At 28.3% G+C, this 14,776-nt stretch overlaps 1 protein-coding gene across 1 annotated transcript in view; it reads right to left on the bottom strand.

The window, feature by feature from the left end:
- LOC122848848 (M-phase inducer phosphatase-like) overlaps window positions 1-14,776 on the bottom strand; it is a 49,806-nt gene that overhangs the window by 22,710 nt on the left and 12,320 nt on the right. Inside the window, exon 2 of the mRNA XM_044147227.1 lies at window positions 13,195-13,252. Within this exon, the coding sequence (XP_044003162.1) occupies window positions 13,195-13,252 (58 nt within the window). The remainder of the gene's footprint in view (window positions 1-13,194; window positions 13,253-14,776) is intronic.

The raw sequence follows: 14,776 nt of genomic DNA, 5'->3' as shown, positions 1-14,776 counted from the left end.
CCGGAATAGTCAAGTTTTCACTAGTCAGTTAGTGTCAAGTGCATATACACATGACACACAGAATTTATTATTCTGATCATATATGTACATAGCCATACATGTCTACATATTTGTGTGTTTTCAAAGCCCTTATTCTTGGAAGACCTGCCCAACCTTCTTCATCTCATATATATATTTTCTTCTCGACCATTCTCATAAGTTAAAGTCAAAAAGTCAATGTGTGTTTGTCTGTCTGTGTATGTATGATTGTATTAGTTAAAAATTTAACTTGTTAAAGTCAAAAAAAAAATAATAAAAAGATGAAAAATAATAATAATATATTTACTGTTGATAGAAATAAAAAAAACATATAGCCGGATGTACTGGTTTTTGGCTTCGCAAGTTTGCCGAAAAAATATTTTCCTCTTTTTAAATATTTTTTTATGTTTTTGTAATATGCTCGCATCGAAAAAATACTAGAAAATATTTTTCAATGTCTAGACATTGTAAATTTTCTTTTTTTTTTTCTTTTGTATAAATAAAAAAATCAGTTGAGATATTTGAGAAGTGCATCTATCGTTTTCACTGGGGTGTATGATTATCCAAAGACTGGAAAATAATCAAAAGAATCTGTCTTGTATGTATAGCACCGAAAAAAAAAAATCTCTAGCTCTTGAAAAAATTCTCTTCTCTTGAAAAATAGCTTCTATTTAATTATCAAAAAAACTTCAAAAGATCTAAAGAAAAATTTTAAATATCAGTTAATAAAGTAAACAATGAAAATTTAAAAAATCTTTTTTTTTTGTTTTTTCTTGAGTGTCTTTTTGGAGTCAATAACTTTGGGTGTATAAAAAAATTTTTGGCGGGAATTTTTAAAGATGAAAAAGAAGGAGAAAAATGGGAATGAGAAACAGTGTGAAAGACAGAGACGAATGGAAACAACAGTGTATATAGCAATTATCAGAATGGATGGTTGAGAAAGTCTGGACCAAGAGAGACCGGTTTGTTTCGGGCATTCATGGATTGTACCACGAAAAATTTAACACATATATACACACATACCTTAGGGCAGTTTGAAAATTAGCGTTCTGCACCCACGACCCGACACCGCCGCCTCTTATCCTCACATACCGACTCCAACCCCAAACGCCGTCCCACCTGTCACACACCCGCCAGCTGAAACACTTCACGTAAAAGGTTTTTCCGTAATTGAAATAGCTGGAGCTTGGCGGGTCCTTATTTCTTTTCTTTCTCTATCGTCTTGGGATGGATTCTGTGGTGTAGAACCTTGGGCATCAAGACCAAAGAGGCAAACAAGTAACGGCCATTTTTAAATCCCAATTTAAAGAGCTCTTTCCTTTGGGTTCTCCGTCGTTTTTCCATCCACTGTATTCTCAGATGCCATTTAAAGTTTTTTATCTTTTTTCAACACGTGGTAATAAATGTACATAAGAAAAAGATACAATATATATTTTATTTTTTAAATGTGAATATATGTTATTTAAATGTGTGTATTGGTAAATATATAAAACATTTTTTTGAGCAAAAGAACGTTAAAGCTACTGAGAAAAAAAAACATCAAAATTTGATCTCACGCGGTGTCGTTTCCCACACTGAAAACAATACTTTAAAAATATTTAAAAAGATATTCTAGTGATAGTAGACTTTTTATTTTATATATACTTCAATATTGACTAAGGCGCTAAGCAAAAATTTATTTATACAAGATAATTTTATTATAATCTTATTTGAAAAATTGAGTATGTTATACTTTTATTTAAACGCTTAATTTTCATAAATTTTTCAGTTGGCAAGATTAAATATATATACATAATAAAACAAAATAAATTAGGATTTAGGTTTTTTTTTTCCTATTACCACAGTGGGAGTACGCCCTTAAAAACTTAAAAATGCATTTGCAAATTCTAGGTTTTAACGCCCATGAAAAATAAAAGAAAAGAAAAAAAAAAACCACCCACGATGAGTTGAATTTTGGGGATTTAAAAATCAGGTAATAAATAAATTAAATGTTTATAATTTAAAAAAAAAATATATAATAATAATTGGTAGAAAATTGATGTATGTGTGATAAAATCATCACAGTGAATTCGTCAAATTGACCTGACAAATATCCCAAGAGAATTTGTCAACCTGCTTTTTTTTTTTTTTGACCATACATTAACGTTAAAGTAGATAAATATTGCTTGATTCTATACATATATATTTATGCTATAAAAACTAATCTTTTTTAAAGTTTCATTATACTGTTGACACGACCAATATGTTTAAAAATAATATGAATAAAACTTCCTTCTCATCGTTGTGACAAACGATTTCTTGCCATTATTCTCGCACAATCTCAAGTAGGTAAATCAAGTCGATCTTTTCATTCAAATCAATCGCAGAAATCCAAAAGAAAATACATTGAAAAATAAAAAAAAAAAAAAAAGGAAAAGAAAAGAAAAAAAAACCAACTGATTTATGTGGCGACAGTGTCTGAGACTGTCTCGTGAAAAATGTAAGTCTTAAAAAAAATAAAGAAAAAAATGGTCAATTTTCTCTTGGATTAAAGTGGAGCACCCGTGGAATTTTTTGGACAATATATCGGGGGATGTTCATGTGACCACAAGATAGTCCATTGATGCAAAAAGACGATGGAAAAAAAAAAAAATCACCTGAGAAAAGTAAAAAAAAAAATGTTTTTCTTCAGGACAAGAATGAAAATATAAAAAAATATATCTCAAATGGCCGTCAAGGGGCTTGAAAATTTATCTTTGGGGCGTTAAATAGCCATCTGATTTTTCAGTAATAGTCTTCTTGAGAAGGATCTATGTGAGAAGGTAACAAGTGAGTGCGAGGGAGTGAAAGTAACAATATCTAAATAAATATATAATATAAAAATCGATCTATCAAGTTGTTAGGCTTTTGCAAGCTTCACTGAGAGATTTAAAAAATTGAAAATGGATAAAAAGAAATAGCTTGAAGACTCTCCGGAGAATAGAAAAAAAAAATATATATTTTTTATTCAAAAGAGGGTTGTTGCTGAATGACTACAAGAGGAGGAAGCAGGAGGAAATTTTTAAAGAATAGATGAACAGGTTATATGTACACATACAAATATATATCATACACTGTAAAAAAAAAAAATCTTTAAAGGGGCTGATACAGGTAGTAAAGAAATAATCATGCACAGGTACCACACAAAGTGGCCATCGTCTTCCCACATATTCAACAAAAAATAAAAAATCAAATAAAAAAAAAATATAAAATAAAAAAAAACACACACTTCTTTACATTTTATTATATTTTTTATCCTCTTTTTTCATATACGAGAATTAAATGTTTAAATTCTTCTGTCTTTATGTCCTTTTTTTTATTGGTGTGTGTGTGATTTTTCTCGAGCATTTCGATTAGGATCAAAGACTAGTTTTACCACCCCCAAAAAAAAATTTCTAAGATTTTTCTTTGCACATCAACAGATCGACATTTTATATATTTCAATGTCTTTCTGTTTTTCTCAATGGTCAAAACATTTTTACGACATTTTTATTGAATAAAATTTTTTTTATATTTTTTATTCTTAACTTACAAATTATTTTCTATGAATACGACTGGGTCAGACAATTTGCAACGCAAGAATAAAAAAAACAACCCCAATAGATTTCTAAGTATAAAGTAATAAAATTAAAAGTATTGTTAACTTTGGTGGTTTAGTAATCGAAAGGTGCGCAGAGATTGGTTCGATCAGAGTTTGTTTTGGCGGGAATAGTTTGGCGGGAAAAGAAAAAAACCGGAGGAGAATATTCTGGCAAGAGAGAAGGACCGGTTGGAGACACACAGTGTGAAGACTGTAGGTGGGTCCAGGCTTTGAGGAAACAAGAAAAAAAAAATAAAATAAAAATCCTGTGTTTTCTCATAGGAATATGAATTGTAACCTGAAGGAAGAAAAGAGAAAAAAAAAAGCACATATAGCACACACATATAGCAATAGAGAAAGAGCCGGCAGTTGTTAAAAGCCACTGATGGAGATTCTTGGAAGAAGCAATAGGACCTGAAAACGGGTCATTTACATTCACGTGTCGCCACGATAGAAACCATGAAACGAACAAGAAATAAAAAAATAAAAAATAAGCAATGAGGTTTATTTAACCGTCGACAGCATCGTTTGATCCAATGGTCCTTCAACCAACAATTTATATAAAAATTCATTCGAATCGGTGTACCTTTTAAACATCAACGTTTTTCACCTCTTTTATTATTGTTATTATTATAATAACTCCTTTTGCATTTTTAATACTTTTATTTTCTTTTCCACGCCCTTGATAATGGTCTTTGTCAAACTGGTTTTTTTAAATGAAAAGAAAAAAAAAAAAATGAAACTTGCATATAACATTTTCCAGAGAATTTAGTTTATTTATTTATTTATTTTGTTATTATTAATTTAAATTTATTGTGGTATATATTTTGGGGAAGTTGCGGCTTTCTTGATGCTGAAGATGTTTAAATATCGAGCATCATATTATTGGGACAACTAGTTTTATTTTCGTCGTATCTTATCAAATTGGGTTTGTTTTTTTTTTATTTTTTCTTGAGATAAATTGTCGGCCGGAAATGGCAAAAGAAGATGATAACATGAGAATCAGCTGCTGATGATATATGTCAATAAGACTGGTGCCAGTAAATTATCACTTGGTCAACTAATCTCTTTTGCTCTTTAAATTATTTTTAACTTTAAATTTCTTTGATCTACTTGAATGAAAATTTCTAGGATATATAATCAATAAAAATCAAGTGTAAAAAAAAAATTTGCATTGAAAATATATTTCTTTTTTTGTAAAATATATTAAGATTAATGTTTTGTGGTTTTTATTTCAAGAATCAAACTGTATATATAGAATTGAAATCAGTGTCTCTTGTTCATCTTGATGCATGAAAAATTTAGCCTCAATTTTCCGCTAGCCTTCTCTTGGAATAAAAAAAATTTTTTTTTTTTTTTGTTATAAAAAATAAAACGGCGTATATTTTGATCCCTTCTTGTGTCTTGGTGTTGCAGGGAAAATCAAGTAGAATAAAAGAAATACATAATAGATCCTCTTGTCTATTATTTGTATAAAAAATTTTATCTCTCGTCTAAAAGACTCTCACTTGGTTTATAATATTCTGAGAAATTTTATTTTTCAGGATCCATATTATGGATGATTTTAGATGGCGAGACAGGCCACGTGTTTTTAAAGAGATCTTGTCTAGTGCAACGATCAAATCTATATAATACGTTCAGGACAAAACAAATTATCAAAATTAAATTGCCGGCATAAATATTGATACGTACTACTGCCAAAAAAAACAACAATAACAATAACATCCACTTCATAATTTGAAAATTAAACAAAGAAAATAAATTAGCTTTTACCCACAATTTTAAGAGCTTGTTTTATTATTTAATTTAATTCTGAAAAGATCTTTATGATTGGGTGTCTTATAAGAAAAAATTAAATGGGAAGTTGTCTATTTAAATTTTGAACCGTTGTTTTTTTTATTTCACATTATTTTTTTTCAAAAAAAAAAAAACTATATTTATATTTAAAATTTAAAAACACGTATTTATCTATGTATTTATATAATTATTTTTTCATTCTAGTCATTATTAAACATACCAACACCCCAACGATGAAAAAAAACATGTTTCTTTTTTATTTTTAATATTTATTTTGAAGCCCAAACATCAAAGAAGCCCTTGGAATTTCAATTGAAAAAGAAGTGGAATTATGATAATACATAAAAGCGGTTCAAGAATAGAGAAAATTTATTGGGATAGGTCTAAGAAGTTGCCTCATAATTTTAGAGTATAAACCTGTATATGTAGAAGAAAAAAAAAAAACCAGATTTTTCACATGTTCTTGCTAGTTGGCATGGACATTACTCTTACTCGTTTTTTTTTTTTTTTTTCTATTGGGCGCTCTCAGAATTTTCCAGATAGTCATTTGGGACCAGACGCACCCAAGTGGACCTGTTTTTAAATTTTAAAGCACCCATAGCTTGATTTTTTTTTTTTATAAAAGAAAAAAAATAAATAATCAAAGTTTGCCTGCTTCATCCTGATTCGAATGAAAAGAAAAATGATAATGTTTAATCTAAACACCAACAGATGACAATTATTATCAGATTCAACATATCGTTATTCATTATTTTTAAGAAAACAAAACATTTTTATTTTCTTTGTTCAGGGTAAAATTTTCTATGAAAAATTTATCGAAAGATTTTGTTTTCAAGAGACACCCATATTACTAAACCCACATAACCCACATCCTGTGCAAATGATCTACCCTGCTTCATAAAAATAATAACAACAAAACCCTTTTGAAACAAGGAAAAAAAAATACACAGTAAAATAAAACCAAATTTTGAGACATTGATATTCAAGACGTATACATTTGTGAGAGCCAAAAAATCCATTGTACGTTGATGCAATTTTTACTGGATTTATTTCAGCATAATATCACAGCTAATATTTATTTTTTACTTTTGATTTATTATCCATGCGGTAGACCACACAGATATATACTTCTTTTTAATATTTTTTTATTTACAATTTTTAATACTTTTTTTTTTTTACTTAAATAACTGCATCCTTTTTCTGTATCCTGTGAAATTTCAAACTGAAATCCTTTAAATAAAATTTCTTTGAATCAAAACTGGTGAGATGAAAACTCATTCTTTTTGGATAAAGAAAATATAAAAAAGTTATTGAAAAGAATATATGAAAAATATTGAGACCCTAAATCTTGACCATGGTCAACTAATGTCAAGAAAGAAATATTTTTTAAATAGAAAATTTAAATGGAACCGACAAAAAATCATAGACCCATTTATTTATATACATTTTTTTTATTTTTGGAATTTTTTAAACATCAGCTGAGTCATTGTATTGACCTTGAATTTTTATATATCACTTCATTAATTATTTCATTCTCGTTATATGTATAGACCTTAATCGATTTTTCACTGATTCATCTTGAGGATCATTTCATTTTCATTTATAAAAAAATGATTATCACTGTGCTATTATAACACCAAATAACTCATCAAATATCATACAATTTAACTCAAAATTAAATTAATATTCATGACTTTTTTAAATAAAATTTAATATTATTTACTTTGACTTGTAAAGTACTTGAAAAAAAATTTTACGAGTAATTTTTTTTGACTGAAAATATCAAAAATAAATGATACAAAAGTTTGTTTTTAATGGTAAATAAAAAATGATTAATTAGTCAATGATTGATGATCGAAAAAATCGATTATGAATGATTTAGAGTTTTTGAAAAATTTTTTTATAAAGACAAGAATAAAGTTCATAAATGAATTATTAAAAAAAAAAAAATTTCAGGTGTATACAATTCAATATAAATGGCTACTTGCATTTGCGGCAAAAAAAGCAAAAAAATTTCAATATGTATATTATTATGTAATGCTGTATATATGCATTAAACACGTAAGTAATTTACAGGTAAAATGAATAAAAAAAAAATGAAATTATACACAAAGGTGTGTATGTGTATATTGTGGTTTGCTTTGGTTGATTTTTTAACGGTCACGGCTTGGGGCTACATACCATGGTGGGCACATAAACATAAACGTTCATCGTCGGCGAAAGATCGCGAAGAAAGAAAAAAGAAAATAAATAAATTTTTTAAGATGAACCAAAAGAGAGCTGGGAGAAACAAAAATACGGCGGTGGAAACCAAAGGATCGTTAATGCCAGAGAATAAAATTTAAAATAAAAAAAAATAAATATATAAAATTATAATTTAAATTTACTCCAGTGGTTCTCAGGGTATATTGATTTCAAATATTTTTGAATTATATATGCGCGCTTTAAATATCTATATTAAAAATGACAGTCATGAGACATTAAACGTCTTTTAATATTGTCGCTAACAATTACAATTATTTTTCAATCATAAATATTTTTTTAGCTATCAAAAATTGAGGAAATTTATTCATTAAAATTCTTCAATTAATTACTATAATTACGACTTTTAAATAATTAAATTACAAATGATAAATTTCGATGATAAAATCGAAAATAATCATAGAGAAATTTCGAAATAATTTGACGAAATTTCGAAATAATTTGACGAAATTTTGGTAGTTTTAGGTTCTTTAAAAATATTGAAATTATTCAAAAAAACTTTGAGCTTTTAAAGGGAATTTTAGCGCCATAAAACACTTAACGATTAAATAATTAATACTTTGAACAAAGTAGAAAGAAAAAAATACAAAAAACATTATGTAAAAATTAAAAGACCAAAGTGGTTTCGAAATCCGAACGTAGTAATTGTTTAAAATGAAATATAATTATAAAATACACCATCATTCTCGTAATATAAAAAAAAGACATTATCATCATCATCATGAACAACAAAATTATTTACCGGAACCATGTGTAACACGTTAAATCCCATAAATTTTCCATGGATCTTTAGCATTTCGTTTTTTTCTTTTTCTTTTTTTTTTCCTTGTAAATGTGAATAATAAAGTTGAACTAAATACATTATTGCTTTAGGTGGCTCGTGGGCAAATCTTCATGGTTGGCATAGTGTGTGATTGAAGAAGAAAAAGGCTTTAGAAAAAATGAAAAAAAAATCAAGTGAAAAAGTAGGGAGGACATTGGTATGTGAACAAAAAAAAAAAAAAAATTTACGAACGTTATAAGCGCGATATCCTCAAAAAGGATCTAATACAATTTTTTTTAAATTCATTTTATCCTTCTATTTTTTTAGACCGCATAGCCTAGAGCAAAATTAACTCTCACCAAAAAATAATCAATCCATCAAATGAAAAAAAAAAACAAAAAAATTCAAGTCACAATTTATAACTGGCCATTTGTTTAAAATCATAAAAAAGTATTTTTATATTATATTTTATATATTTATTCATCAATTAACAACAAAGCCGGTTAAATTGTTAAATTACATAGCCAAAATAAATATATACACATGCAAATACAAAAAGAGAGAAAATAAATAAGTCTATTTTATTGGGGCCTAGAGGGCAGGTTGTTGGTTAAAGTGGAGTGAAGAGATGAAGATTATCCACATATCCATGGCCTTGATGTGTGTGGGTATAGATGTAAAATAAAAATATAAAAATAACCAGATGAAAAGAGAGAGGGCGAAAAGGAGAGATGAGGAAAAAGATCCCTGGAAGAATTCTATGAATGAGCTGAGAATTTTTGAATGAAAACGTTGGGATTCTTGTTGGGCATGTCGGGAAATTTTTTGGTTCAATTTTTAAAGTGTCTCTATATAAATGTGGGGGGTTAAAACTTTTGCTAAGATAAATTTTTATTCTCAAGTAAAGGGAGGTCCATCCATTGGCGGCACTTTTTTTTTTTCCTTCATATTTATATATACAGGAATTCCCACATTGCCCCCTTTTCTTTTTATATATACTTTCTTTTTCAATTCAATTTTTTTTTTTTCGGGAAATTTGAGGTATTTAAAGACCACTCTAATAAAAGTAAATTGTACTCTTGGCACGTACTAAGGATTTTCAAATTTTCAATCTTTTTTATTTTTATCTTCATTCAAATTATTTGTTATATTCATTCATAAATATATTGTCGTGATTTTTATATTCACAATAAAAAACGTCACACGAGTACAATAATATCCGTTTATCCACCACCACCACCAACAACAACGACGCCACTTATACTACGTGGGAAACCATCAAGGTCTTCAAGTACACGAGTGAATCTTTTATTTTTTTCTATTATTATATTTATATTTTTTTTTTATATACTAGCTTCATCTATATATTCTTACATTTTCATTATTTTTCTTGGGAATTTGTATTTACTTCCCACTAAGTACGGAATGTATTTTCGGTTAAATTTTTTTTCATCTAATAACTGAAAATTTTTTGTTGTACCTTTTTGCGTTTTAATTCAAACACTGGTCTAGATGTAACTGGCTTACTGATATTGTTAAAAAATAAAAAAAGTTCTCAGGACTATCTGTTACATTCGTAGACCCAACAACTAGATGAAGAAGAAATACAGAAAATAATAATACACAGAATACAAGAAGAATAAGATGGTCCAGGAAAGAAAATAAAAAATAAATAAAAAAAACATTCCAAAGTATATAATCATCTTGAATATGGTGCGAAAGCTCAGGCCGCCTGGGGGTTGAACACTACCAACACATTTGGAATAATATATAAATTACTTTTCAGTTGTTGATGATGATTCTTGTGATAAAATTTTGGTTGTATAATGACTACCTTAACAATTGGCTTTAACAAAATATACAAATCAATTATTCATTTTGTAAATAATGTCCTTCTACCTATCAAAGCCACCAAAGTGTCTCACTAATGATGCCTCAGGTTTTTCCATTTTTTAAGGTCTTCTTTTCCATTTTTTTAAAGTCTTTTTCGATTTTTTTTTAAGGTCTTTTTTTGGATCTCCTCAAACTTCTAGGAGGAGGATAATAAATTGAATCTTTTTTACGTTTTTTTTCACATTTATATTGACCACCAAGACAAAATTTTTAAGTTTGAGAAACGGAAGTAAGAATGAAAGAAAGTTGAATTGTATTGCATGTATGTATAATGGATAAAAATGAAGAATAAGAAGACACAAGTGAGGGAGTTAAGGGGATCACATATAGTCACTTTGCGGTAAGGACACTGGCTGCGGATGTATCTTTACTATAAATTTTTTTATCTCTTAAAATTTTTCATTCACACAATCGTCTTATATATTTTTATGAATAGAAATTTAGCGTTTAAAAAGGGTTGACTTTAACATCCTGTTATGGTCTTATTCTAACTTCCGCTGAGATTACCTTGTCACTTTTTTTCGACTTTTTTTCTGTCTCATAGTTTTTTTATAAGAAAGAATTCTTTGGCTTTTTTTTTTTTTCTTGGTATATACTTCATCCCTCAATCCGTACTTGAAAGTATAAAAAGATGAAATTTTCTTTCAAATTTTAGCGAATTGACCTTTTACCAATTGTATATGTCTTTTTTTTTTTTTTTCTTAAATATGTGTTGCGGTTTTGAGGCACGAGCAAGGTGAGTAAGAATGAAAAGTTAAAAAAAATGAATAAAATTTCCGTTGGCAAAATATAAGGTATCCAGGCAGGGATCCAACATCACCAAGGCGTGACTCAAGCTTTCTTTTTTTTTTTTCTTGTCCCGCAGAGTATCCTGTATGCATAATATAAAAAATGACCAGAGTGATTTATCAACAATTCATTCGTCAAAATACCAAGAATAACCTCTTTTTATACCAAAAAAATTCTCATCATCATCGAGCTTTTTCTTTTTCCTATTTTCATATTTACTTTTTCAATTGTCAAAAATTATTCACATGCTGTATAAATAATTTTAAAGCGCAAAATTTTTATTGTACATAAAAAAAACATAACAAATATTTCCTTGAAAATATATTTTTGCTTGTCATAAAATCACAAACAAAAAATATATTATACTTGAATTCTATTTCTATTTTTCTATTTAAAAAAATTCTCTTGTAAAAATAATGAACCACGTTTTATTGACTAAACTCCCGAAGAAAAAAAAAAAAAATGGAAAACAGTTTCAAGAATTTTTCAAACCCGGAACAACCTATCAGCCTTGGGAAGTAAATTTACGAGTTTTACTCTATACAGGATACAGCAAAAGGAAAAAAAGTATAGCGATAAAATTCGTGTAAAAAAAATAAAAAAAAAAAAAGAAAGAATAAAAGAAAAATAAAATCTTTAATTGTATCCATATATAAAAAAAAAAGCTATAAAAATGTATTGAGAAAATGAAGAAAAGTTGGTATTAGGATGTTGGTATTGTGTGGCAGTTGAATTTCTATATATTGGTCAAGCATTTGTCGATGTAAAAACCTCCTCGACTCTTGTCAGAGTGCCATCAAAAAAAATTTTCGTCTTTGTTGTGTCCACTTGCCGGGAGGTCTTTTTTTTAATTTTTTTATTTTATTCTATTCTAACAAAGTTGAGAAAACTTTGAGCAATACACTGACCATGCCAGGTTGCCTGTAGTTTTATGAAGAGAAAATCAAATTCTGATATAGAAAACATGGGAGGATATATTATAGAGAGATACCTGTTATTGGCAAGGTCCAACAGAAGACCCAATGATGTTTTGTAAACTTGCCGACATTTTCTTTTACCAACTCATGGGAATTCACAAAAAAAAAAACGAAAACGAAATAAAAAAAAAAGCCTTGCAAGCTTGTCTATATAGACTTATTGTAGTGGAAAACATACACTCAACAGAATTGTAGGTGTTTTTTTTCATTTTATTTTTGTGTATTGGTCTAGGTGAAGACTTTTTCAACACACTGTGGGGGCATATTCCATGACCAGTGTATATACACAGGTTAAGGGTGGCATAACTCTATGGACAGGAAGATCTTTTTGCCGCACGGGCCGTCTCATCTTACTTCACCTTCACCAACAACCCTCACTCGCACTCTAAGAAGCTCTCTTTTTTTATATTTTTTTTTCTTCATTTTATTATATATATATCCTCGTGGATTTCTTGGAACCACCCAAGACATATATATTTATATTCAATACATGAGAGGATCAACAATAATGAAAAATAAAAATATTTTTGAGTTCGCAGAAGCTAGATCATCGCCAGTCATCCAAATTTTGATGTGTTTCAATCCAAAAATCTCAATTTTACTTTATTCGTTTTTTTATTTTCATTCATTCTTTCATTATTACAACGCCATATATATTTTTTTAAAATATAAAATCCTCTTGGCGGTGTATAAATAAAGAACACGAGTACCAAAATGCATGAATGAAGACTCATGGGAAAATAGATGGGACATCAATCGCACGTTTTAAATCCAATCAAAGGACATTCCAATGTTTTTTTTTTTTTTCTTCTTCAAATATTGTACATATTTGTCAATGGATTACTAGACCGAGTGTTGGGCACGCAAGTGAACAGTTTTTTAAATTTTTTTAACGACAATAAAAATTTATTTGTAAACAAACTTTAACGCTTGGTTGATTATCATATAGACATCTCAATTTTTACTTATCAAAGACATTTTTCACCATTCATAAAAAACCAGTAAATAAAAAATTGAATCATCACTACCTCCAGCAACAACAACAACAACAACAACAACAACGATAAAAATATTTTTAAAAATTTTTTCCAACTCACCTATCATTGTTGCTGGTGGTTGAAAAATTCTTGGTGTAATTTTCCTTGTTATCAGTGCCTGTAATCAAGAAGAAAAATAAAAATTTATATTGTATTATTAAATTTTTATATACGTTTGAAAATCGATGGTATCATTTTAGCAATATTCTATTGAATTGGTATACGACAGTTGTGCTGTTACCACGCATAAAATATCCCTTAAAACTCCCCCTATAACAAAATTGGTCACCCTCAAGCCAGCCTGACAGATACCCAGGGGGTTTTTACTCTTAACACTTATATACTCTCTCCTTTTCTCCCCTTTTTTTTTTTTTTTTTTAACTCTCGTCTCTCATCAGAGAGCGTGTATGTGATAATAAAGTACGTGCATGAATCATAAGCCAGCTGTTTCGACCACATTATCTTCCCCTATCAGTATTTTCAAAGTGTACCTAAATCTATATACCAATACCAACGAGTACATGTATGCTAAGACCCCACTGAACAATTTCCCCATCATCATCATCAACTGATGAATTGAACAAAAATATCCTTCACGTGTTCTATGTTCGATTTATCCTTTGCAAAGGATCTAAACTCACCAAAAGAAAAAAAATCCTCAAGACTGGATTAATTTATTTAAAAACATAAAAGGCAAAATCATTTTAGCTTTTGTAAAATCAAATGAAATGAAAAAAAATCTTAAATTTAGTAGAAAAACACTGTGGGGCTAAAAAAGCTGCTTTTTTTTTTTAAATTTTTGTCCAGTCATGCTTCATGGAGCAAAGTTTATTTAGTATATATTTTTAAAAAAAATTTTTCATATGCCCTTTAAATAATAATTCTTCTTGTAAATATTTATTTTTGTTTATTTTTTCATATTGTTTTTCTTTATCTATTTTTTTTTTCAAAATAAAAAAAACAAACTTTTTTAGAAATATATCGTTGATTGGTATGTTAAAAAATAGATTTTACTTGATGGAAAAAACTAGGGGATGTTGATTTATTTTATTAAACGAATAAAACAATAATTGAAAAAAAAAAAAAAGTTAATTTAAAGGAGAGAATCACACCCCCTTGGCAGGTATTCTCATTGGATTCTCAGGTATTGTGTATATACATGTGTGTATATATTTATAAGGGATAAATTTGAGCTGTCCAAAAACTAAATGAGATTTTTCCAAGAAAAAATAATATGTATAATATATAAAAAGATTTTTTTTTTTTTGTATATTTTCTTTCCGATCAGCCTAATAAATTGGACGGAGAAAAAAAATAAAAAAGACCGCTTTAGTTTTTCACGATATATCTCATCTACTTTGTCTTTCTAGATGTTGATGCTTGGTTGGATTTCATGTGTGTACCATGTGGATGATGACGGCTGATTGCCTTGGTTTTTTATTTCTACCTTCTCCTCCTCTTATTCTCGCAAACTTATAACCTCCGTTTATATAAAATCACTTGGTAAGGCAAATTGAACCACGCAACAGACTGACCACACATTTTCAAGAAAAAATAGGAGCAATAATCTATTAGAAAATTTATAGATTTTATTGAATAAAAAAAAAAGGAATATCAAAAGTTGAGAAAAGTATCCGTGACG

Source organism: Aphidius gifuensis, linkage group LG2 (assembly GCF_014905175.1).
Source record: "Aphidius gifuensis isolate YNYX2018 linkage group LG2, ASM1490517v1, whole genome shotgun sequence".
NCBI lineage: Eukaryota > Metazoa > Arthropoda > Insecta > Hymenoptera > Braconidae > Aphidius > Aphidius gifuensis.
Note: the sequence above shows the minus strand (reverse complement) of the source record. Positions and strands in the feature narration are given on the sequence as shown.